The 23,700-nt window shown below is 36.8% G+C and overlaps 4 protein-coding genes across 6 annotated transcripts; all 4 read right to left on the bottom strand.

The window, feature by feature from the left end:
- Nucleotides 1–13,461: 13,461 nt before the first annotated feature.
- LOC112714477 (protein trichome birefringence-like 19) lies at nucleotides 13,462–16,169 on the bottom strand. 3 transcript variants are annotated; one of them, XM_072204389.1, is made up of 3 exons: nucleotides 16,092–16,169; nucleotides 15,119–15,708; nucleotides 13,462–14,349 (listed from the first exon to the last, which is right to left on the bottom strand). In XM_072204389.1, the coding sequence occupies exons 2-3, from the start codon at nucleotides 15,581–15,583 to the stop codon at nucleotides 13,573–13,575; spliced, it is 1,242 nt and encodes a 413-aa protein (XP_072060490.1). In that variant the 5' UTR covers nucleotides 15,584–15,708; nucleotides 16,092–16,169; the 3' UTR covers nucleotides 13,462–13,572. The 3 variants fall into 3 exon arrangements, with proteins under 3 accessions (XP_072060490.1, XP_072060489.1, XP_072060491.1); XM_072204388.1 differs by lacking the exon at nucleotides 16,092–16,169 and adding an exon at nucleotides 15,809–16,059; XM_072204390.1 differs by lacking the exon at nucleotides 16,092–16,169 and adding an exon at nucleotides 15,809–16,059 and having other exon boundaries at nucleotides 15,119–15,703.
- Nucleotides 16,170–17,805: 1,636 nt separating this feature from the next.
- LOC112714476 (protein trichome birefringence-like 19) lies at nucleotides 17,806–19,368 on the bottom strand. Its single transcript, XM_025766081.3, has 2 exons — nucleotides 18,921–19,368; nucleotides 17,806–18,618 (listed from the first exon to the last, which is right to left on the bottom strand). Exons 1-2 carry the CDS (start codon nucleotides 19,347–19,349, stop codon nucleotides 17,833–17,835), a joined length of 1,215 nt encoding a protein of 404 aa, XP_025621866.1. The 5' UTR covers nucleotides 19,350–19,368; the 3' UTR covers nucleotides 17,806–17,832.
- A 692-nt stretch (nucleotides 19,369–20,060) lies between these two features.
- Nucleotides 20,061–21,493, bottom strand: LOC112718109 (protein trichome birefringence-like 19). The gene is made up of 2 exons (XM_025770009.3): nucleotides 21,026–21,493; nucleotides 20,061–20,913 (listed from the first exon to the last, which is right to left on the bottom strand). Exons 1-2 carry the CDS (start codon nucleotides 21,491–21,493, stop codon nucleotides 20,116–20,118), a joined length of 1,266 nt encoding a protein of 421 aa, XP_025625794.1. The 3' UTR covers nucleotides 20,061–20,115.
- Nucleotides 21,494–21,746: 253 nt separating this feature from the next.
- Nucleotides 21,747–23,233, bottom strand: LOC112718108 (protein trichome birefringence-like 19). Its single transcript, XM_025770008.2, has 2 exons — nucleotides 22,741–23,233; nucleotides 21,747–22,572 (listed from the first exon to the last, which is right to left on the bottom strand). Exons 1-2 carry the CDS (start codon nucleotides 23,176–23,178, stop codon nucleotides 21,769–21,771), a joined length of 1,242 nt encoding a protein of 413 aa, XP_025625793.1. The 5' UTR covers nucleotides 23,179–23,233; the 3' UTR covers nucleotides 21,747–21,768.
- Nucleotides 23,234–23,700: the final 467 nt, after the last annotated feature.

Here is a 23,700-nt window from a genome sequence, read left to right as displayed (position 1 = left end):
TTTCTCCAGGGGTCGCCGACCTTTGTCCAGACACAACTAGGTAGCTTCTACTTTGTTTCCGACTTACGACTTGTTTTTGCCGACTTGTTTGACTTTTTTGGCTACTAATTATTTTTTTATAGAGATGGCGAAGAAGAATTCCAACGAATCTTACCAGAGAGTCCAGGAGGCCAAGGTGAGGTCTCGTGCTCGGACTGGCGGCGCCAGGGTAACTGGCTCTCCTCTTCCTCTTCCTCTCCCTTCTTCTCGAAGTTTGGGGACTCTTTCTCAACCCATTGTCATTTCCTCCTCGGCTTCTTCTCAGCCGCCCCTCCCCCCCGATCTTCTCCTGAACCAGAGAAGAAGAAGTGCAAGACTTTAGAGTCTAGCTCTTCTTTCGAAGGTGAGGCTAAGGTGGATACTCCTGCATTTATCTGGAAATACATCTATCCCCATACCTGTGTAGGTATGGATGATGTTTCTATCCAGAACCACCTCACTATTCTGGCTCAGGAGAATATCAGGGCGGCGACGGTGTGCACCAAATTTCTTGATATTTTTGAGAGGACTCATCTTAGCTCTCTGGGTTCAATCTCGAGGGTTGCAGAGTTGGAGGAGATGCTTCTTATGTATCAGAAACATGAGAAGGAGTTGAAGAAGGAGGTCGCTGAGTTGAAAGAGGAGAGGAATAGCCTCCGGGAGAAGGAGAGCAAGTTACAAGCCCAATACAATATGGAGGAGGGCTTGAGGAAGAAGGCGCATGAGATTTATTCGAGGACCTAGTGGCGGTGAGGAAGGACTTGTTGAATTCTCGGACTGCTTACGCCGAGTTGGAGGACTCTATTGCTGAAGGAGCCGAGGAGGCCTGGAGGATTTTTAAGGAGCAGGTCGGAGTTCTTGCTTCCGACCTTGATCTCTCACCCTTGAATCCAGATAAAGTCGTGATTGATGGGGCTATTGTGTCCCCTCCCCGACCTATTTCTGAATCCGAGTTGAAGACTCGGGGGCAGAGGATAATTGAGTCCCCTCCTCGTTCCAAGGATGCTCTGAGTTCCTCGGAGGCTCACAGAACCTCCTCTTCGTCTCCTATGGATACTTCTCTCCCTGGACCTGATGGCACTCCGACTACTCTTCCCGACTCTGGTGGTGATCCGACTATTCCCGGTGGTGATGTTTAAAAATTTGCTGGCTATATGGGGGCCCGGCTTGTGGGTCCCCTCTTTTTTTAAACTGTTTTATTTTTGTGGTAGTAGTGGTCTGTTGACATTCCTTTTGGCCTTTTAAGGCCGTAAACAAAATATTTATAAATACCCTTTTTTGGATAAGGGTTTTAGTTACCTTTGGTGTGCATGCTTTTCTGTTTTTTGATATTTTAAAGAATTTTTTTGACCTTTTCTGAAAACCTTTTTCTTTGACTTTTCTGTCCTCTTGAGCTTTTTCGCTTTAAGAACTTAGGACAGTCTTTGGGCTTAATAGGTTTTTCGATCTCTTTTTCATTATTCCTTATACTCAACTTTGTGGTTTTATTGAGTTTCTATGACTTAGGTTATTTTTGCGATGCGTTTTTTCTTGTACTCGGTTTTTCATTTCGACTTATGAGTCGGAATGTCTCCGGGTTTCTCACGATCAACTTTTATAACCTCTTTACATCGACTTGTACCTCGTCGTTTTATCCTGACGACCATCTAGGTCGGTTCATGGGATTTTCACGCTTTGTCGAGTTTAAGTCGGCGCGTTTCGTAGAAAGAAAAAAAGCAAACAAGAAGGAATTTTATAAGAGATATTGTAAAAGAACTTTATTTATTTGGAAATTGGAAAGGTACTTTTACTGCTACTAAGGGTTTTCAGTAATCTATTCCCCCCTTAGCCTCTACTATGATGCCTCGTTAAAAACCCTTCTTCAGAAAAAACCCTTTGATTTTTGGGAAAAAATCGTGAAGTTGGGAAAAGAGTACATCAGGGAGTAGAGTTCACTTTTAACTATAGTACCTTTTCATGTTACAAGCATGCCACGACCTTGGTAACTCGGTGTCGTTTAGGTCGGTCACCTTATAATAACCTTTTCCTAAGACCTCGCTAATTTTGTAGGGTCCTTTCGAATTGGCAGCGAGCTTTCCTTCCCCCGATTTGCTGACTTCAATGTCGTTTCTGATCAAGACCAAATCGTTTGGGGTGAAACTCCTTCGAATGACTTTTTTGTTGAATCTGGTCGTCATTCTTTGTTTCAATGCTGCTTCTCTTATCTGGGCTTGTTCTCGGACTTCGGGGAGCAATTCAAGCTCCTCTTTGTGCCCCTGTATATTCCCGATTTCATCATGGAAAATCACCCTTGGGCTTTGCTCACTGATTTCCACTGGTATCATAGCTTCTACGCCATAGACAAGTCGGAAGGGTGTTTTCCCGGTGGCAGATTGTGGCATCGTCCGATAAGCCCATAACACTTGTGGGAGCTCTTCTGTCCAGGCTCCTTTTGCTTCTTGTAGTCTTTTCTTCAGCCCTGCCAATATGACTTTGTTGGCTGCCTCGACTTGTCTATTGGCTTGTGGATGTTCCACCGAGGTGAACTGGTGTTTGATTTTCATACTGGCTACTAGGCTCCTGAAGGTAGAGTCGGTGAACTGGGTTTCGTTGAATGTAGTAATGGAATAAGGTATTCCATACCTTGTGATGATATTTTTATAGAGGAACCTCCGAATTCTTTGGGCTGTGATGGTAGCTAATGGCTCTGCTTCTATCCACTTTGTGAAGTAGTCTATTCCCACGATCAAGTATTTGACTTGTCCCGGCGCCTGGGAAAAAGGACCCAACAAATCCATTCCCCATTTCGCGAAGGGCCATGGAGAAGTTATACTGATGAGCTCCTCGGGGGGAGCCACGTGGAAATTTACATGCATCTGGCATGGTTGACACTTTTTCACAAACTCTGTGGCATCTTTCTACAAGGTCGGCCAGTAAAATCCAGCTCGGATTACTTTTCTGGCTAGTGACCTGGCTCCGAGATGGTTTCCGCAGATCCCATTATGAACCTCTTCTAGTACTTCAGTGGTCCTTGAGGTCGGTACGCACTTTAACAATGGTGTTGATATTCCTCTTTTATAGAGGGTATTTTTCACTAGGGTGTAGTATTGTGCTTCCCTCCGAATTTTCTTAGCCTCTTTTTCCTCTTTGGGGAGGATGTCGAATTTTAGGTATTCGACCAGAGGATTCGTCCATCCGAGATTTAGCCCAGTTACCTCATGGACATCTCGTTTGTCCTCTGCTTTTATCACAGAGGGTTCTTGGAGAGTTTTCTGGATCAGGCTTCTATTATTCCCTCCTGGTTTGGTGCTTACTAACTTGGAGAGGGCATCTGCTCTACTATTGAGATCCCGAGTTATATGCTTAACTTCAGTTTCTGCAAAGTGCCCTAAGTATTCCAGAGTTTTTTCCAAGTATCTCTTCATGTTTGGGTCTTTAGCCTGATACTCTCCATTTATCTGGAGGTCACCACTTGAGAGTCACTGTATATCATCACTTTTGTTACACTGACTTCTTCTGCTAGCTTCAACCCTGCAATCAGAGCTTCATATTCTGCTTGATTATTTGAAGCTGGGAATTCAAATTTGAGGGATACCTCTATTTGAGTTCCCCTTTCATCGACCAGTATTATGCCTGCACCGCTTCCTATCTTGTTTGAGGATCCATCTACATAAAGTTCCCATGTAGTCGATTTTTCCTCTTGATCACCCGCGTATTCTGCTATGAAGTCGGTGAGGCATTGGGCTTTGATTGCTGTCCGAGTCTCGTACTTTAAGTCGAACTCGAAGAGCTCTATTTTCCATTGAACCATTCTCCCTGCAACATCCGTCTTCTGGAGGATTTGCTTCATGGGTTGGTTCGATCGGACTCTTATAGTATGTGCTTGAAAGTAAGGTCGTAGCCTTCGTGAGGCTATTACTAAGGAGTAGGCAAACTTCTCAAGTTTGTGGTACCTTAGCTCGGGGCCTTGTAGAACTTTGCTGATGAAGTAAACTGGATGCTGTCCGACCTTGTCCTCCCTTATCAAGGCTGATGCGACAGCTTTGTCTGCTACAGACAAATATAGAACGAGATCTTCCCCGATTAGAGGTCGGGTCAGGATTGGTGGTTGGCTCAAGAATCTTTTGAACTCCTGGAACGCTCCTTCGCATTCTGGAGTCCATTCGAACTGGCATCCCTTTCTTAATAAAGAAAACAGTGGAAGGGATTTGAGTGCCGATCCTGCCAAGAACCTGGAGAGGGCTGCTAGTCGGCCATTCAGTTGTTGGACCTCTCTTAAGCAAGTCAGGCTCTTCATTTCCAGGATAGCTTTACACTTATCGGGATTTGCTTCAATCCCTCTCTGTGTTAGCATAAACCCTAGGAATTTTCCAGCCTCCACCGCGAAGGTACACTTTGCGGGATTTAGCCTCATCCCGTGTAACCTTATGGTGTCGAAGACTTGTGAGAGATCTGACAAAAGGTTGACTTCTTCCTTAGTTTTTACCAGCATGTCGTCTACATAGACTTCCATTAAACTCCCCAGGTGGGAAGCAAACACTTTGTTCATCAGCCTTTGATATGTGGCCCCTGCATTTTTTAATCCAAATGGCATGACCACGTAACAAAAATTTGCTCTGGGCGTGATGAATGATGTTTTCTCCTGGTCTGGCTCATACATCGAGATCTGGTTATATCCCGAGTAGGCATCCATGAAAGACAAGTATTGATATCCCGAGCTAGAGTCTACTAGGGTATCAATACTTGGGAGTGGATAAGGGTCCTTGGGACATGTCTTATTTAAGTCAGTGTAGTCGACACACATTCTCCATTTGCCATTTTGCTTCTTGACTAGCACTACATTTGCTAGCCACGTTGGATATTCGACTTCTCTGATGAAGTCGGCTTCTAGGAGTGCATGTACTTGTTCTTCTACCGCTAGGGCTCGTTCCGGGCCGAACTTGCGCCTTTTCTGCTGTACAGGTCGGGATCCCGGGTATACCGAGAGCTTGTGGGACATAAGCTCGGGGTCTATCCCAGGCATGTCGGAAGCTTTCCAGGCAAAGAGGTCAGAATTGTCTCTTAGGAGCTTGGTCAACCCTTGCTTCAGGGTTTCCCCTAGGTTGGCTCCTATGTTGGTGTTCTTTCCTTTCTCTTTGCCGATCTGTATTTCCTCAGTTTTTCTCCCTGGCTGTGGTCGCAACTCTTCTTTGGCCCTTGCGCCACCGAGTTCTATGGTGTTGACTTCTTTGCCCTTTCCCTTTAGGTTCAGGCGTTCATTGTAGCACTTTCTTGCCAATTTCTGGTCCCTCCGCACCGTTGCTATCCCCGCTGGTGTCAGAAATTTCATACAGAGATGGGGGGTAGACACCACCGCTCCGAGTCGATTCAAGGTAGCTCTGCCGATTAGGGCATTATATGCTGACCCTACGTCGATGACTATGAAGTCTATGCTCAGAGTTTTGGATTTTTCCCCCTTTCCAAAAGTAGTGTGGAGGGGTAGGAAACCCAATGGTTTTATTGGCGTATCGCCTAGCCCGTACAAGGTGTCGGGGTAGGCTCTTAGCTCCCTTTCGTCCAGCCCCAGTTTATCAAACGCAGGCTTGAAAAGGATGTCTGCCAAACTTTCTTGGTCCACTAGGGTTCTGTAGAGATGGGCATTGGCTAGGATCATAGTTATCACCACTGGATCGTCGTGTCCAGGGATTACTCCTTGCCCATCTTCCTTTGTGAATCAGATGGTAAGAAGGTCGAGTGACTCGCTTCCGACCTGGTAGACTCGCTTGAGGTGTCTTTTGTGAGAGAACTTGGTGAGCCCCCTCCCGCGAATCTGCCTGAGATCATATGTATATGTCTCTCCGGAGTCTGCGGTGGTGGGTCTCTTCTGTCCTCATCATCTCGCTTTCTCTTCCCATGATTGTCCGATCTCTCCATGAGACATCTGTCAAGTCGGCCTTTCCTGGCCAGCTTTTCTATCACATTCTTGAGGTCATAACAGTCGTTTGTTGAGTGACCATATATTTTATGGTACTCGCAGTAATCATTGCGACTTCCCCCTTTTTATTTTTAATGGGTCTGGGAGGCGGCAGCCTTTCAGTATTGCAAATTTCTCTGTATACGTCCACTATGGAAACCTTTAGAAGAGTATAAGAGTGATATTTCCTGGGTCTGTCGGGACCGAGGTCTTCTTTCTTCTTGGGCTCCCTTTCTCTATCTTTTGTCGAGGGGAGGTGCCCAGGTCGCCAGCTCGACTCTCTCAGTCTGGTGTTTTTCTCCATGTTGATATACTTCTCAGCTCTTTCCTATACATCACTCAAGGAGGTGGGGTGCCTTTTTGATATGGACTGTGAGAAGGGACCTTCTCTAAGCCCATTTACCAGCCCCATAATGACTGCCTCGGTGGGCAGGTCTTGAATCTCTAAGCATGCTTTGTTGAACCTTTCCATATAATCCCGTAGAGGTTCTCTGACCTCCTGCTTTATTCCCAGGAGGCTCGGTGCATGCTTTACTTTGTCTTTCTGAATGGAGAACCTCATTAGGAACTTTCTTGAGAGGTCCTCGAAATTGGTGACCGACCTTTGAGGGAGGCTATCGAACCACTTCATCGCTGCTTTCGATAAGGTGGTCGGGAAGCTTTGCAGCGCGTCGCATCAGAAGCGTCAGCCAGATACATCCGACTTTTGAAATTGCTTAAATGATGCTTTGGATCTGTGGTTCCATCATAGAGGTCGATATCAGGGCTTTTGAAGTTCCTTGGAACTTTTGCCCTCATTATGTCCTCACTAAAAGGGTCCTCCCCTCCTGAGGGTGACTCTTCTTGATCGCCACGGGAGTTCTGACCTTTGAGGGAGGATTCTAACTTTAAGAGTTTTTCTTCTAACTCCTTTCGTCGTTCCATCTCCTCTCTTAGGTGCTTTTCTATCTACCTTTGTCACTCCCGTTCCTGTTCCAGCTGTTCTAAGCGACCTTGGTGGCCATGGAATAGTCCCATTAGTTCGGTTGCATGGGGTGGTCCGTCCTTTTCCGATTCACGCCCCTCCGAGGAGTTCATCTTCGGATTTTTAAATCCGGGGGTGCTTTCCCTATGTTGGTCGTTGGTTTCCTGGTGAAGGGTTAGGTCTGCGTCATTGTTTCCGGTATCTGGATTTTCTTGTTCGAAATCCGATGCCACATGACCGTCTTCCTGTGACATGTCCGCCATTACTGGTTGATCTCTCGGGTCCCCGACAACGGCGCCAATGTTACGGTGGGTAACCGGAGATTAATAGATTGGATTAGTTTGGCTGGCCCAATCGTCTGGACGAAGAAGTATCCAAGTGGGTTTGCGATCCAAGGCCCTTGTCCGACTTGTGCAGGAGAGAATGGGGGGTGGTACCTGCAAAGACACTCCGATGCCAAAGTCAGCAAAGGGGCAAGACAGGTCTAGAGAGTATTGGGCCTGTTGAGAACCTGAGAGGTGTCAGTGTATTTATAGTGGTGAACCCATAACCACCGTTGGAGTAGTTCCGCCATTTAAGGTGGATAACCGTCCCTTTATCTTAGGGAAGTTGAGATATGGCTCCTGAAAGTGGGTAGAGAGATTTTAGAGGCAGTTACTCATTCGAATGAGTGCTTATTTGTCAGCTAATCCTCGTCCCCGACTTCTTTAGGACAAGTCATGGTAAGAACCGACTTCGTAGGGAGGAGGTCAGTACAGGGCGAGGAGGCTCAATCCTTTGGATTGGGCCTTTCGTTTGGACCTGGGCCTTATCATTGGGGCAGGGTATGAACAATATGGATAGTGCATGACTAGGCAATTTGAATCATAAAAAGAAGGTGTTTACTACGATACAATGATAAATTTATACGTATTGGTATGATAAAAATGTCGATAAATTAAAACACACACATGAATTATTATTTTCACGTTAGTAATTAATTTTTTTTAAATATATAACATATCAATATTTTTACTAAACTACACTTATATTTTAATAAAAATAAAAAATATTTTTTATTTAATATTACAAAAAGACTTAAATATCCTTTTTTAACATTAAGCAAAAATTATCCTAATCCATTTAATTTAGTCAAAATTCAATTAACTTTAGATTTATATCTTTAAATCTGAATCAATTTAAAAATCAAAACCAAAATACATTTCATTATTCATATACACTAAAAAATTTATTCGTTTCTCATGAATCCTAATCTAATTTCTCTTACCCGTTTCATACCAAAAAAAAAAGAACGACTTCACAGTTAGAAGGTACAACTTTAGTTCTTCTCTTTGTCTTCCTTACTCATTTCTTAATTCTTCTACCTCAAATTTGGGAACTTGCTATACATTGCTCAGGTCTGCCCTTGAACAAAAAAAAGCAGACGACCAAAAACAATTTGGACCCATTGACTATGATGCACCACCACCAATATCTTCGGACCAGAAGATAATTGGCCTTGCTACCAAGGTAAAAATCTCTTCTTTTCTACCGCATGTAAATGTTCCTTTATATGTACACACAACCATCGTGACGCAGATTGGAGTACGAATAGCTGTTGCCATCTTCGGTCTCGTTTTAGCTTTTGGAGATTTTCTCCCTTCTGGAAGGTATGCATGTGCACACCTAATACCGGGAAATATACTCTGCAAGTATAGCTCATGGTCTCATACCATTACTTAAATTGTTATTTTTCTTTTCACACTGTATGGCTTTGGTTTGCCAACTGCTTATTGACTCATTCTATGATACAAATTATTCTTGTTCAAGCCTGTAATGATCCTAGATAAACACGCAAATCATGTGCAAAATAGGTTTCTTCTTTCTATATTACCTTTTATTTTAGTTTCAACCCACTATAACTTTTTTGTTGGAGTTGAGGTTCCTAGTCTATTTACATTAAATCCTGTATCAGACTTTTATATATATATATATAATTCAGCATATACGAATTCAGGTCTTGTAAAACCACGCTTGCTTGAGACTAATGATTATGAATGTTCACACTTATCTTTATTGTGTTCATTCGATTGCTAGTCCCAATGAATTCAGGTACCACCGTACTAGTCAAGGGAGTGAAGAATAGAATTGAGTTTAGTTGCTGTGCAGAGAATTGTTCTGTAGTAATGATAATGCAGATTTTATGAACTAGAGAATTGTATAGTTATATTACAAACTGAGTATATTATTACAGCTAACAATAGCTAAGTGCTTATATATAGAGAGGATACTAACTAACTAATAATAGAAAACAAACCAGAGAGCCAATTGATAAAATAGATTGGTCTTAAAGTATTCTTGATTTTCTTGAACACTAAGTTATTTCAGTAATCTTGCTCTTATACTCAACAATATGATTACGTGGAAGATTCCCTAATGACTAACTAGAGTTAAGAGTATGACCAAGAAAAACTCTCCAAGTGAAACCATTATGAGGATATAGATGTAGATTTACCTTGTTTTTCTTGGGTAAATGCAACAACATAGTCACAAAGTAAATCTACATCTTTATCCTCATAATGTTTCACTTGGAGAGTTTTTCTTGGTCATACTCTTAACTCTAGTTAGTCATTAGGGAATCTTTCACGTAATCATATTGTTGAGTATAAGAGCAAGATTACTGAAATAACTTAGTGTTCAAGAAAATCAAGAATACTTTAAGACCAATCTGTTTTATCAATTGGCTCTCTGGTTTGTTTTCTATTATTAGTTAGTTAGCATCCTCTCTATATATAAGCACTTAGCTATTGTTAACTGTAATAATATACTCAGTTTGTAATATAACTATACAATTCTCTAGTTCATAAAATATGCATTATCATTACTGCAGAACAATTCTCTGCACAGCAACTAAACTCAATTCTATTCTTCACTCCCTTGACTGGTACGGTGGTACCTGAATTCATTGGGACTAGCAATCGAATGAACACAATGAAGATAAGTGTGAACATTCATAATCATTAGTCTCAAGCAAGCGTGATTTACAAGACCTGAATTCGTATATGCTGAATTATATATATATAAGTCTGATGCAGGATTTAATGTAAATAGACTAGGAACCTCAACTCCAAAAAAATTATAGTGGGTTGAAACTAAAATAAAAGGTAATACAGAAAGAAGAAACCTATTTTGCACATGATTTGCGTGTTTATCTAGGATCATTACAGACTTGAACAAGAATAATTTGTATCATAGAATGAGTCAACAAGCAATTGGCAAACCAAAGCCATACAGTGTGAAAAGAAAAATAACAATTTAAGTAATAGTATGAGACCATGAGCTATACTTGCGGAGTATATTTCCCGGTATTAGGTGTGCACATGCATACCTTCCAGAAGGGAGAAAATATCCAAAAGCTAAAACGAGACCGAAGATGGCAACAACTATTCGTACTCCAATCTGCGTCACGATGGTTGCGTACATATAAAGGAACATTTACATGCGGTAGAAAAGAAGAGATTTTTACCTTGGTAGCAAGGCCAATTGTCTTCTAGTCTGAAGATAGTGGTGGTGGTGCATCATAGTCAATGGGTCCAAACTGTTTTTAGTCGTCTGCTTTCTTTTGTTCAAGGGCAGACCTGAGCAATGTATAGCAAATTCCCAAATTTGAGGTAGAAGAATTAAGAAATGAGTAAGGAAGACAAAGAGAAGAACTAAAGTTGTACTTTCTACCTGTGAAGTCGTTCTTTTTTTGGTATGAAACGGGTAAGAGAAATTAGATTAGGGTTCATGAGAAACGAATAAATTTTTTAGTGTATATGAATAATGAAATGTATTTTGGTTTTGATTTTTAAATTGATTCAGATTTAAAGATATAAATCTAAAGTTAATTGAATTTTGACTAAATTAAATGGATTAGGATAATTTTTGCTTAATGTTAAAAAAGGGATATTTAAGTCTTTTTGTAATATTAAATAAAAAATATTTTTTATTTTTATTAAAATATAAGAATAGTTTAGTAAAAATATTGATATGTTATATATTAAAAAAAAAATAATTACTGACGTGGAAAATATAATTCACGTATCGTGTTTTAATTTATCCACATTTTTATCGTATCAGTACGTATAAATTTGTTATTGTACCGTAACAAACACCTAAAAAGAATGTTTTGTTTCAATTTGGATTCTATCATGATTAAATATTAAATGCCTTTCAAACAGAATGAGAATGAGCCGCTTGCTCCCTCTGCATGTTCTGTATTGATTTTGTTAAAAACTAGTTATGGAATATCGACTTCACATTAAAATAACTGAGTATTTGCCAAAGAAAATGAAAATATTTTGATAAAAAAGATAACAACTATTTTGTTAAGAACCAAAATCCGACTTCTCTAGATTTCTGAGCACAAAAAATATGTTTAACCTTCAATACTTAGAGTTAGCATCACATTTTAGTACAACTCAAATGCACACTGTTTTGTCGTATTAACCAACCAACTTCTTATATTATATCTTTTTAAAGGCTCATTTTACTTTAATATTTTATAGTAAAATATATAAGTAGTATACACAAAACGATATCTATAACAATTTTTTTTTTTTTTTACTTTGGTCAACTGTTATTGGTAATTGGTCACATATAAGTTAAAAAAAAATCTAAGAATATGTAACTCTTTTATTTATCAATATCAACAAAAAAATGCAGTTATTATTTATCATTTATATTGTATGAAAAAAAGTAAAAACAAAATATTACAAAATATTAACAGTAGGGCCTACGGATTCATTTTTCAAATATCAGTCTTATACCATTCTTCTGGGATTCTATCAAGGTCCAATTTCATGGTGCTGTTGAACATGTCATTCCTTACAGCAATGGGGTCCTTCAAATATAACAAGGAAAAACATTTAATATAAAAGAAACTATTATGTGAAATAATATCGTAATTGAAGGCATTGCCGTATCAATAGAAAAATTAAGATAAGAATCATAAGGCAAATAAATAGAACATAATTCAAGATTTAATACCAAGGGGCAGATGAATGCATCGAGGAGAGAATTATCGTCGTGAATGTAATCCTCTACTTTGAATGCTCCCCTGCGAAGAACAGTGACAGATAAGAACGTCTTGGGAGATGGTGGTGAAGCAGTATGAATGTCGAGATCGCCATCGTCGTGCATGGTGAAAGATAAGATGGACATGCAAAGAACCCTTATTGCATCATTCTCGAATTCCTGGCCACAGACTAGGGCACATACCATCCCACTGCCGAGGTCGATAAACTTGGAAAAACAGCCATGAAGGAAGGTCGGTTGATATTCACCGAACCACTTATCGATCGGTTGGTAAAAAACAACTCCTTTATCGCTGACAAAAAGTGCACAAACGGTGATGTTTGCCCAATCACCAGGGCGAGAAGTTGAACAGTCTTCATCGGCAGCCAATGACAACCATGAGAGTGCAACGTTAGTGTTAGGGCTACTGAGTCCTTCCACGCAGACAGAACCAGATGGAAAACAGTAACCAGCTTGTGGATGCTTGAAAGAATCCATGATTGCTTTTTCTTCATCCTCTTTCCAAATCTTGCTTTTGGTGTCAAAAACATAAAACCTTTCTTTGTTGTTGATCCGTACTTGCAAACATATTTGTTCACCAAGAACAAAGGTTGGAGTTTCCAAAACTATATCAAGATCCATGGGGTTGAATGGAAGACTCAAAGTGTCCCAACTTTTGGAACTGCCAAGAACCCAAAAACCCATTTCTGAGTTTTTTCCAGAGCATTTCAGAAAATATGTTTCACCGTTGATGCAAGTTTTGAAACAGTCCACCATAGCACTTGGTGGGTTCACTGTTGAGACAGTCTCTGTTATTATTTCTTTCCTCTCCACATCAAACTCATACGTTTTGTTGCATTTGTTCCATTCCCATGGGGAAGAAAGTTCTGATTCTGATGAGACTCCAGCCAGATAAATCTTGCATTCCTTTTCTATCAAGAAAGCTCCTTTCAAGTCTGGAATTTCATCCTCCTGATGATGTGGAACTTCCAAAACAAATTCAAATGGAGGAAAAGGCAAACTTCTCCAATCGGAACTTGGAATCTTTCTCAAGATCCAAACATGCATGCCTAAGATTTTTTTTGTGGTAACTAGGCATAAGAAAGCCATTGGAAATGGAAAAGAAGGTATGTAACAGGTTTTCTTTTAGTTTGGAAAGGGGAATGGGAAAACGAGTGTGTGAGAGTTTTTTCTTCTTGTGTGTGAATAACCAAACTTAGCAAAAGGGACGGAAAGAGAGTATTTGTAGTGTCTGAGTTTATTCGTTCTTCTCTTGATTTTATTAATACACTTATACATATTTTTATTGAATTTATAAATACAAAAGATTAGAGGGCCAAATCTATACTTGAAGTTGAAGGTCTTGGAATGTTTATTGTTTAGAAGAAGAATTGTGAAAAGAAAAGAAAAATCAATTTTTTACGGGTGGTGGCAATTTCACTATAAAAAGTGATAATGCACCTTGGAAACACAATAAATAATTAAAGATAGTTTCCTCCAAAAAATAAAATAAAATAAAATAAATCACCATTTGGCAATTTAGTCTGCTAATATTATACCATTTCATGGTAAAGTAAAACAATTGAAGACTCCTGGTAAAAAAAAATGAGACATTAATTGATCACATCCTTGTTTTCATGTGATATAGCAAAATCTCATTCCACGTATCAACAGGACCTGGCAGGCACCAATGAACACAATCATTGACAGTAATGTTTTTATCAATGGCATGGCCATAACTATTGGGATGCCCATCTGGCCTCACCAGCATTGCTTCAGTTATATCAATCAAACCCAACTGCAAACCCTTCTTCTTAGCTTCGTTTTCTGCCTCTCTGAACTCTTCTATTTGTATTTGGTGCAATTCTTCTATTCCATATGGATGCACTGCCACCTTTTCTTCCACAGTGGTAACTAACTTTGTTCTATTACAACCACCACCAGTGTTCCACAGCCCATTCTCAAAGTGGTTCGGAGAGTGTGTCACCACAAATGTCAACCCCTTGAACCCTTTAAGATTTAAAATGGTCTTGAAAGCTGTTCTGAATGCGATCCTGTATCCATAGAAGTTGAGCTCAGTGTTGTTCTGGCATTTTTGACATCCAACAACGTGGCCGTGTTCCATGAATGTTAGCGGTCGGAAGAACCATTGTCCTCCAGAGAAGATCACAACGTCGAAGTCTTCAATTTGACTAGCCCAAGCTTCATCTGGTTCATCGAGATAAAGCTTCTCGGCAAGGTAGAAATTAGAACTATCATTGAGATAACTTTTGCTGGACTTGACTAGAAAGGGGGACCATAATAATGCAAGAGTGAAATTGTGATCAGGATAGAACCACCATTTGAAGTATGTGCTGTCTGATGCGTGTTTTCCTGTAATATCTTCAGGACGCGCAACCTGAAATAAATAGCTTAGAGCTCACTAGATCTATGAGAGTAACTAGTTTATGAATAAGTAGTAAGTAGCATTTATATATATATATATATATTTTTTCCACGGTTTCGAACCTCCGACACTTATTTAAGCAAACTAGTGAGCTAACCACTAGACCAACCCAACTTGGTTAGTAGCATTTATATTTGATACTCTGTTATAGTGTTGTGCACATGAATGAAATAAAAAACTAAAATGATTTGGGCTTGTGTTGAAATGTGCTATGAGCAGTTGTCAGCCCACTAAAATAAAAATATTTCTTGACAATAACAATAGTGGGTTGCCCTTGTAATCATTAACATAATAATATTACTTAAAAAGATTTTAATTATTATTTTCTTCAACCTTAGTGTACTAAAGAAAGAGCCTTAAAAGAAGACAAACACAATAAGTCAATAACACATAGGTCGTATACTAATTATTCGTTTGATTACAACCAAATAAAGGGCTAAATATTAAGTTCATGTTGCAGAATAATTGCCTGAGACTTCTGGAGTCTTTCATCAACTGTAATCATCCAAGTTTGTGAGAACTACTGTACTAGATTCACAAGCTAGTTTGCCACATATATAAAAAGTTAAAATTCATTTTTCTTGGTCAGTGTAGCCTCCTTCATACACTTCAAGAATTGAAACAAAACAGAACAGAACTGGGGGAAGAATCGAGGTATAATAGACTGGTTTGTTGATTAAGCTCAAAATTGAAGAGTAAAATACTAAAATTAATTACTTACAGAACTAAGGAGGCACAACAAGGACTCCATTTGATTTCTCCCGATTGAGTCCCCAACAAAGGCCATTGACTTCCCTTTGACCATCTTCAAGAACTGAGCAGCATCAAAGAGAGGAAGCTGACACTCATTAGGTTTCCATCTCCATTGAAGAAACTCCCTGTCAGGTCTTCCATGCAGAAGGCAATTCTGCTTGTCAAATATGAAAGGGCATGTCTCATTGCTGTAGTACGGTCCCTTCAGATAAGGAGTCCAGTTCCCAGAGAAAACATTGCAACTACTCCTTCTTGTTTCTTCTTTAGATTCAAAGCTTGTGGCAAATATCTTAGAAGCTGATAGATTCAAGGTTCTGAGGAGAGGAAAGAGGAGCAGTATCACAACAAGAGTGAAGGGTAACAGAACCACACCTCTGGGGATGTTTCTTGCTGCATAGTTGCACTTCAAAATCTCAGTACCCTCTAACTTCATCACACACAACTAACCTCAGCTTTCTTATTAGACTCAACTCTTCTCTGTTGCAAACTTACTAGTTACTATTTTTTTTTTTTATTTTGCAGTGCAGATCTCCGGTTTCTTGTTTTTAGGAAACTGCGCTGAAATAATGGAAACTGTAACAAATGATAATTGTAATAAACAAAAATAAACATAGAAATATATTATTGAATATTGACAAGGTTTGGCTCTGGTCTGTACATGTTACTTGTATTTTGCCTTGGTAGCTGCTACTTACACTGCAGCGCCCTGCACTACACTCCTTAGTAATTTAAACACCGCAACTCAGAGATATTATATATACATATACTCTTTTTTATTTTTTAAAATAACATCTAAGTAAAATTTTTTGTCAATAAATGTTGTGAAAGAAAAGAAGTATATGATAAATTTAGTCTAATAATATTTACTGAACACTCTCCTGATTTTTTATAAAAAATAATACATAAAATTGGACAAATGAAATATATGATTAGGTACTTACTCCTTGATAAATGATTCGCAATTTTTAAACTTCGGCAATGCAACCAATATAAGAAGCTGACAGCAATTTAAAAACGAAATTTAATGTCATTTGGCACTTGCGACCTATGTTACCTAAGGTACTAAATTACGGTTCGAGACAACTAAGGTCCCACCACTTCTTCAAACAAATAAAATTCACGAGGAGCAAACTAATCCACCCTATACCTACTTTTAGCTGATTTCTTTCATATACCAAGTTCACTAGTGCGTGATAACTTAATTAGTGGTTGGGTGTGGGACACCAGAGAGTAGAAAAAATGGATATAAAAAGGTCAGAATAATCATCCTATCGATTCAGCAAAAGTTTAAACAGAAATTCATTTTAACTTTTATAATTATTATAGAACATAACTTGATTTTAACCAACTAAACTAATGCATAATTCAATAAGCAAAAGAGTGTCTTTAACTTAAGAGTGATTATCCAAATCAGTTCCAAAATATTTTAAAATTGGACATTTTAGTTTCTAAGAAAAATTAATACACAAATCAATCTCTAAGATTTTACTCGATAGATAAATCAATCCCAATTCATTTTTTGGCAAAATAATTACCCAAATCAATCCCAAAAATTTTAAAAATGGACATTTTAATAAAAAAAATTAATGTACAAATCAATTTCAAAGTTTTTCTTATTAATTGCATAATAATATTGTACTATAATTTTTTGCATTATTTAAACAACAATAATGATAAATTTATTCATTATATACATATATATATATATATATATATTCATCTTCAATAATAATAATAATAATAATAATAATAATAATAATAATAATAATAATAATAATAATAATAATAATAATAATAATAATAAATAAATAAATAAATAAATAAAATTATTAGGAATTATTTTACAATAAATTCAAGGTTAAAATCATTTGATATTTTTGTATTTAATATAATAAAAAATGTCCTATTTTAAAAAATATGTTTATAATTATATTAAAAGAAACATGTATTTAATATACATTTAAATTAAAATATTTTCTTTTAATATATATTTTTTAATACAAATATATTTTTTTTTACATAGAACATCTTTTTTATTATATTAAATACAAAAATATCAAATGGTTTTAATTTTGAATTTCTTGTAGAATAATCTCTAATAATTTTATTGATTATTATTATTATTATTATTATTATTATTATTATTATTATTATTATTATTATTATTGAGTGAATATATATATATATATATATATATATATATATATATATATATATATATCTGAATAAATTTATAATTATTTTTGTTCAAAAAATACAAAAAATATAGTATAATATTATTGTGTAATTAATAATAATAATAATAATAATAATAATAATAATAATTTTATTTTTGGATGGAGGACTGTTATGTCTAACGAAGAGAAACTGGAGATTAATTTGTACATTATTTTTTTTAGACTAAAATATCCGTTTTTAAAATTTTTGGAGATAAATCTAAATAATTATTCTACTGAAAAATGAACTAAAGACTAATTTGTCTATTGAATTAACTTTGAGTTTGAAGATTAATTTATTTATTAATTTTTTTTTAGACTAAAATATCCAATTTAAAATTAATTTGGATACTCTTAACTTAATTAGAGGTCTTAAGTGGAGTAGGTAGTTGCGCATAAATGGTCTTACTCAATTTGAACATGTATGACATTAAAATACTTATGCTAAACAATTGAATATTATTGATCACATTTGCATTTTCAACAAATATAACAAAAACTCATTCCACGTATCAACAGGTCCTGGCATACACCAATGGACGCAGTCATTGATGGTAACATTTTTATGAATCGCATGCCCATATTTATTAGGATGCCCATCTGGTCTCATTAACATTGCATCAGTTATATCCATCAGAACAAATTTCAAACCCTTTTTCTTTGCTTCCTTTTCTGCTTCTAAAAACTCCTCCACCTGCATTTGATGTAACTCCTCTAGTGCATATGGAATATGCATTGCCACCTCATCTTCCATGCTAGCATATGGCATTGTTCTATTACAAGCCCCACCTTTGTTCCACTCTCCATTCTCAAAGTGATTCGGAGAGTGTGTCACCAAAAATGTTAACCCCTTAAACCCTTTAAGATTTACAATAGCTCTAAAGGCTGTTCTAAATGCAACTCTATATCCATGGAAGTCATGTTGAGTGTTGTTTTGACATAATTGACATCCAATAACTTGGTCATTCTGGATGAATGTTAAGGGCCTAAAGAACCATTGTCCTCCTGAGAAAATTATGAAGTCAAAATTCTGTATTTGACTAGTCCAAGCTTGATCTGCTTCATCTAGATAGAGTTTTTCCGCATTGTCCAAAGAAGTATCATTAAGGTAAGCTCTGGTGGATTTCACTAGAAAAGGAGACCACAATGTTGTAAGGGTAAAATTGTAATCAGCATAGAACCACCATTTGAAATACATCTCGTCTTTATAATTTGATATATGTTTGGTTGTAATATCTTCCGGATGAGAAACCTAAAATAAAAATACCAAATATTAATGAATAATTTAAATATATATAAAAATATTATATTATATCAAATATTTCTTATATTAAACAACATAATTTACGATCCTAACAAATTAGAATACATAATTTCTTATCCTAAAAAAGATATATATGAGAATATTCTTAAAGTACCGTATTTATATTTAAATTATAGAAATGTTATTAATACCAAATAATCAGAAGAGTTTAGGAGAAAAAAAATATTAAAATGAAAAATGTTAGAGTTGATGATGCACATGAAATAACTGAATTGGAGTTGGTTATTTACACTACTGAGGAGGCACAACAAAGATTCCATTTGATTCCTTCCAATTGAGTCTCCAACAAAGGCCATTGACTTTCCGTTGACCAGATTGAAGAATTGAAGAGCATCGAACAGAGGAAGCTCACAGTGATGAGGTTTCCATCTCCATTGGAGAAACTCTCTATCAGGTCTCCGATTCGTGAAGCAATTCTGCTTGTCCGCTATGTAAGGACACGTGTCGTTATTGTAGTAAGGTCCCTTATCATAACGACTCCAATTCCCAGAGAAGATGTTACATGAGCTCCTTGTTTCTACGGCTTCAAAATTGGTGCCGTATATATTAGAAGCTGATTCGTTCAAGCTTCTCATCAGAGGAATGAGCACAACAATTACAACGAGTGTGCATGGAAATAGGAACAAACCTTTCGGAATTGTAATGGCCTCAAACTTCATGGCAGTTGTCAGAAAGAAGCTGAGCACAATTTCTGATCCTCTGAACCTGTTTATAAATTGTAATGCAGGTATCTTGTCCTAGTTTGAGAACCAAGGCTGAAATTGAAGCTTCAACCAATAATCAATGAAAAAAAAGAAGATTTGGACATGTCACTTGTATATTTTGCCTTAAGAACTGTGTTATGTGTACATAATATGAAATACAATATGAGTCGACACATTAATTCATTACTAGAAGCAACATTTTAATAATTTGTTGATGTATTTGTGCTTCTATTTTTTCGGTGCTGAATAATTATTTGTTAGTTAGGGTTAATGTTGAGGAGTGTACGAAGTTAGTCCCACATCAAAGAAATAAAGGAAAAGTGGGAAGTTTATAGGATGAGAGATCCAAGAACATATTATTTTAAGGTTTTGAATTGGATGTGGTGTCTTTCTCGAAATATCCAATAGACATTCACTCATGCACATTTTTGTTCAACCTTGACAGTGCAACCAAAAGAATAGAAGCTGGAAGCATTTAGAAAAAGAAAGTAACAATAAACATTTAATCTTGCTTGCCACTTGGGTTAACTTAATGGCTTAAAACCTTCACCGAAAAAACAGGGCTTTCAAACCAACTGAATCCAAACTAATCCATTCTTGAGAAAGGATTCTCATGTAGCCCTTTACAAAATCATGGGATAGTAGAAGATTTTTCCCTATAGTACATGAATCAAAAACAAAAAATAATTATATATATATATATAGAATACACTTTTTGAAGTTAAATTGGAGTGCTTATCCCCTTCATCATATAGAGCAAAAACTGGTTCCATGTATCAACAGGACCCGGCAAACACCAATGAGCACAATCAGTAACCTTAACATTGTTGTAATATAAATGGCCAAATTTACCAGGATGTCCATCAGGCCTCATTGCCATAGGTTCACTTACATCAATCAAACCAAATTGCAACCCTTTTTTCCTAGCTTCCTTTTCTGCTTCTCTAAATTCCTCCAATTGTACATCATGAAATGATTTCAGAACATTCCAATGATTATAATACTTGAGCATTTCTTCTTTGGTATAGGGCTTTGTTCTGTTACAATACCCACCTTCATTCCATTTTTCATATTCAAAGTGGTTTGGAGAGTGAGTCACTAAAAATGTTGAACCTTTAAACCCTTTAAGGTTTATGATAGTTCTAAAGCAAGTTTGAAATGCCTTTCTGTATCCGTACAAGTTATGTTCCATGTCCTCTTTTCTCCTTTTATTTGCAACAATTTCACCTTTTTCAAAGAAATTCATTGGTCTTAAGAACCATTGTCCTGTTGAGATAATTACATAGTCAAAATTCACAATTTTGTTGACCCAAGCTTCGTCCGGCTCGTCAAGATAAAGGTTCATGGCCCTGCTAAGTGAATGATCATAGCCATAGGGATCATCATCCATGGCTTTAACTAGAAAAGGGGACCATATTATTGTTAGAGTAAAATTGTGTTTAATGCTGTACCACAAATTGAAATAAAGTGCATTGTCCTTAGATGTATATTCTCTTGTAACATCAACAAGATTAGCATCCTGAAAGAGTAATAATTATACAGATCATAAACTAAAACTATTAGTTTCTGAAAGTGTTAAAAGGCTAAATTATAGAGTCATATAAAATAACATGTATGGTTGTGTTACTTACACTGTTTATGAGGCACAATAATGAAGCAATTTGATTTCTGGAAATAGAGTCCCCAACAAAGGCCATTGACTTTCCTTGTACAAGCCTCAAGAATTCTTTTGCATTGAATAGTGGAAGCTCACAATCATAAGGTTCCCACCTCAATTTGAGGAACTCTCTGTCAGGTTGTTCAAACTTGATGCAGTTTAGATGCTCTATTATGTATGGACATGTTTCATTATTGTAATAAGGTCCTTTAAGATAAGGACTCCAATGTCCAGAAAATATGTTGCAATTTCTTGTTTCTGCTGTTGTGCTATTCAAAGTGCTGATGGACGATTGATTTGAATTTATGATCTGTATCAGAGGAAGAAATACCATGATGAGAAGAAGTAGAGTGGATGGTAATAATAATAATAGTGCCATAGTTTTGCGGATGTTTATTGATGTGTGCATGCAATTGAATATCTCCTTCGCCTCACACTTCATGGTTCTTTGTGTTGATGATTAGAGTGTTCTCAAAAGTTCAAGCAATTGTCAAACAAAATAAAAAAACTGCTACAGCATTTTTACACAATAATTTAATAGAGAATATATGCTTATACATGATAGCATAATTAGCTCCAATTACTGAGTAGCTCTTACATCTCTTCAAGGGTCTCATACAAAAATATATTAATGTACTAATTATAATAATGTTAAGTAGATGCATACATTTATTTTCAAAAGAAACACTAGTTGAATTAAGCAACATACACAGCAAGTCAAATTGAAGTACTTGTCTTCTTGTTGATTGCTTGTTTCATTTTATAGAACAAAAATTCATTCCACGTGTCAATAGCACCAGGCAAGCACCAATGTACACAATCTACAACCTTAACATTCTTATTATAAATAAGGCCATATTTATCAGGATGTGCATCAGGCCTCAATGATGTTGCATCACTTATATCTATCAAACCAAAGTGCAACCCTTTTTTTCTAGCTTCCTTTTCTGCTTCTCTAAATTCATCCACTTGAGCATGATGCATTGCTTCCAAGAGCTCCCCATTGTTATAGCCTTGTCTTTCTTCTTTTGTAAATGGTCTTGTTCTGTTACAATTCCCACCTTCATTATACTCTCCATGCTCAAAGTGTTTTGCAGATTGTGTCACTAAAAAAGTCAATCCTTTGAACCGTTTAAGGTTTATGATAGTTCTAAAAGATGTCTGAAAAACCTTTTTGTAACCATACAAGTTAATGTCTTGTACTTTACTTACTCCTTGTTGACCTCCAACAATATGATCATTCTCATAGAAAGTCAATGGTCGATAGAACCATTGTCCTGTTGAGAAAATCACATAATCAAAATCCTCAACCTTGCTGACCCAAGCATCATTTGGCTCATCAAGATAAAGGCTTAATGAACTGTCAAATGCACTACCACGGAGATCAGCACCAGTAGCTTTAACTAAAAATGGAGCCCATAATATTGTAAGAGTGAAATTGTAATTTGAACTGAACCACCATCTAAAATGTATGTCATCCTTAGATGTGTATCTTTCTGTAATATCCTCAAGTCTACCAACCTATAAAAAAAAGCAACATTTTTCAAAAAATATTACAAAATCAATAATACCATGTGATAAGTGATAACTTATTTATGTGTTTCTACCTAAAAGTGTTCATTTTTGTAAGGAATTGTTTTATGACATAGTATTAGAACTTCCGAAAAAAAAGAAAGAACTAGAACTTACAGAATTTAGGAGGCAGATCAAAGAATCCATCTGATTTCTGCCCATGGAGTCACCAACAAAGGCCATTGACTTGCCTTGAACAAGTCTCAAGAATTCAGTTGCATTAAATAGTGGAAGCTCACAGCCATAAGGCTTCCACCTTAACTTGATAAACTCTCTGTCAGGTCTCCCATTCTTGATGCAGTTATAAGGATCTATGATGTGAGGGCATGTCTCATTATTGTAGTAAGGCTCCTTAAGATGATAAGAAGCCCAATGCCCCAAAAATATGTTGCATTCTCTTGTTTCTTCTTCTATGCTCCCAAATAACTGTGGTTTGTCTATGATCCTCATCAGAGGAAATAGTACCACAGTTGCAATAAGCAGAGTGATTGGCAATTGAAAAATGTTTCCTGATAAATTCTTGCAACTGAATCTCTCCTTTGCATCAAACTTCATTGTTTTAGTTTGGTGTGAATCTCTCCTGTGTCTTAAGCTTTAGTTAGATAATAATATGTTATATATTATGCTAGTACTCTAGCTAGTTCAGCACTACTCCCTTTAAGCAATGTGCAACACAAGTCAATGGTCTTGGTGCTTGGATCAGATAAGTATTGTGTTGAATCGAGAAAAATAAATTAAACTATATATCGGAATCTGCAAGTACCATATAACTATGGTTTTTCCAATGCAAGGCTGTATCAATCGATACATGTAATCCAATTTAAAAATGCTATATACAAAATTAGAACTACCATATTTTTAGGATCTTCCGATCTAGTAGACTTTTATGCATGGAATACTGGGATAACCAATTAAATAGTTGAGAGTATTAAAAGAGGGATCCTTTTCTCAAATACAAATATAAAGGTTGCAGAAGGTTTAGAAGAATGGGTTAAATCTATGACCTTCTTTTATTTTAATGAAAAAACTCTTTAATTATAAACTTTTAATTTGAATCTATTTGAACTCAACAGCAAA

Source organism: Arachis hypogaea, chromosome 10 (assembly GCF_003086295.3).
Source record: "Arachis hypogaea cultivar Tifrunner chromosome 10, arahy.Tifrunner.gnm2.J5K5, whole genome shotgun sequence".
Taxonomy (NCBI): domain Eukaryota; kingdom Viridiplantae; phylum Streptophyta; class Magnoliopsida; order Fabales; family Fabaceae; genus Arachis; species Arachis hypogaea.
The sequence above is the reverse complement of the archived record's forward strand: the minus strand, read 5'-3'. Positions and strand labels throughout refer to the sequence as shown.

Excerpts from the sequence above, each read along its gene's own strand:
- LOC112718108 (XM_025770008.2), bottom strand. The coding sequence starts at position 23,178 with ATGAAGTTTGATGCAAAGGAGAGATTCAGTTGCAAGAATTTATCAGGA. Across the intron at positions 22,573-22,740 it reads TGATCTGCCTCCTAAATTCT|GTTGGTAGACTTGAGGATAT; the intron begins GTAAGTTCTAGT and ends TTTTTTTTATAG.
- LOC112714476 (XM_025766081.3), bottom strand. The coding sequence starts at position 19,349 with ATGAAGTTTGAGGCCATTACAATTCCGAAAGGTTTGTTCCTATTTCCA. Across the intron at positions 18,619-18,920 it reads TGTTGTGCCTCCTCAGTAGT|GTTTCTCATCCGGAAGATAT; the intron begins GTAAATAACCAA and ends TTTTTATTTTAG.
- LOC112714477 (XM_072204389.1), bottom strand. The coding sequence starts at position 15,583 with ATGAAGTTAGAGGGTACTGAGATTTTGAAGTGCAACTATGCAGCAAGA. Across the intron at positions 14,350-15,118 it reads TGTTGTGCCTCCTTAGTTCT|GTTGCGCGTCCTGAAGATAT; the intron begins GTAAGTAATTAA and ends TATTTATTTCAG.
- LOC112718109 (XM_025770009.3), bottom strand. The coding sequence starts at position 21,493 with ATGAAGTGTGAGGCGAAGGAGATATTCAATTGCATGCACACATCAATA. Across the intron at positions 20,914-21,025 it reads TATTGTGCCTCATAAACAGT|GATGCTAATCTTGTTGATGT; the intron begins GTAAGTAACACA and ends TTACTCTTTCAG.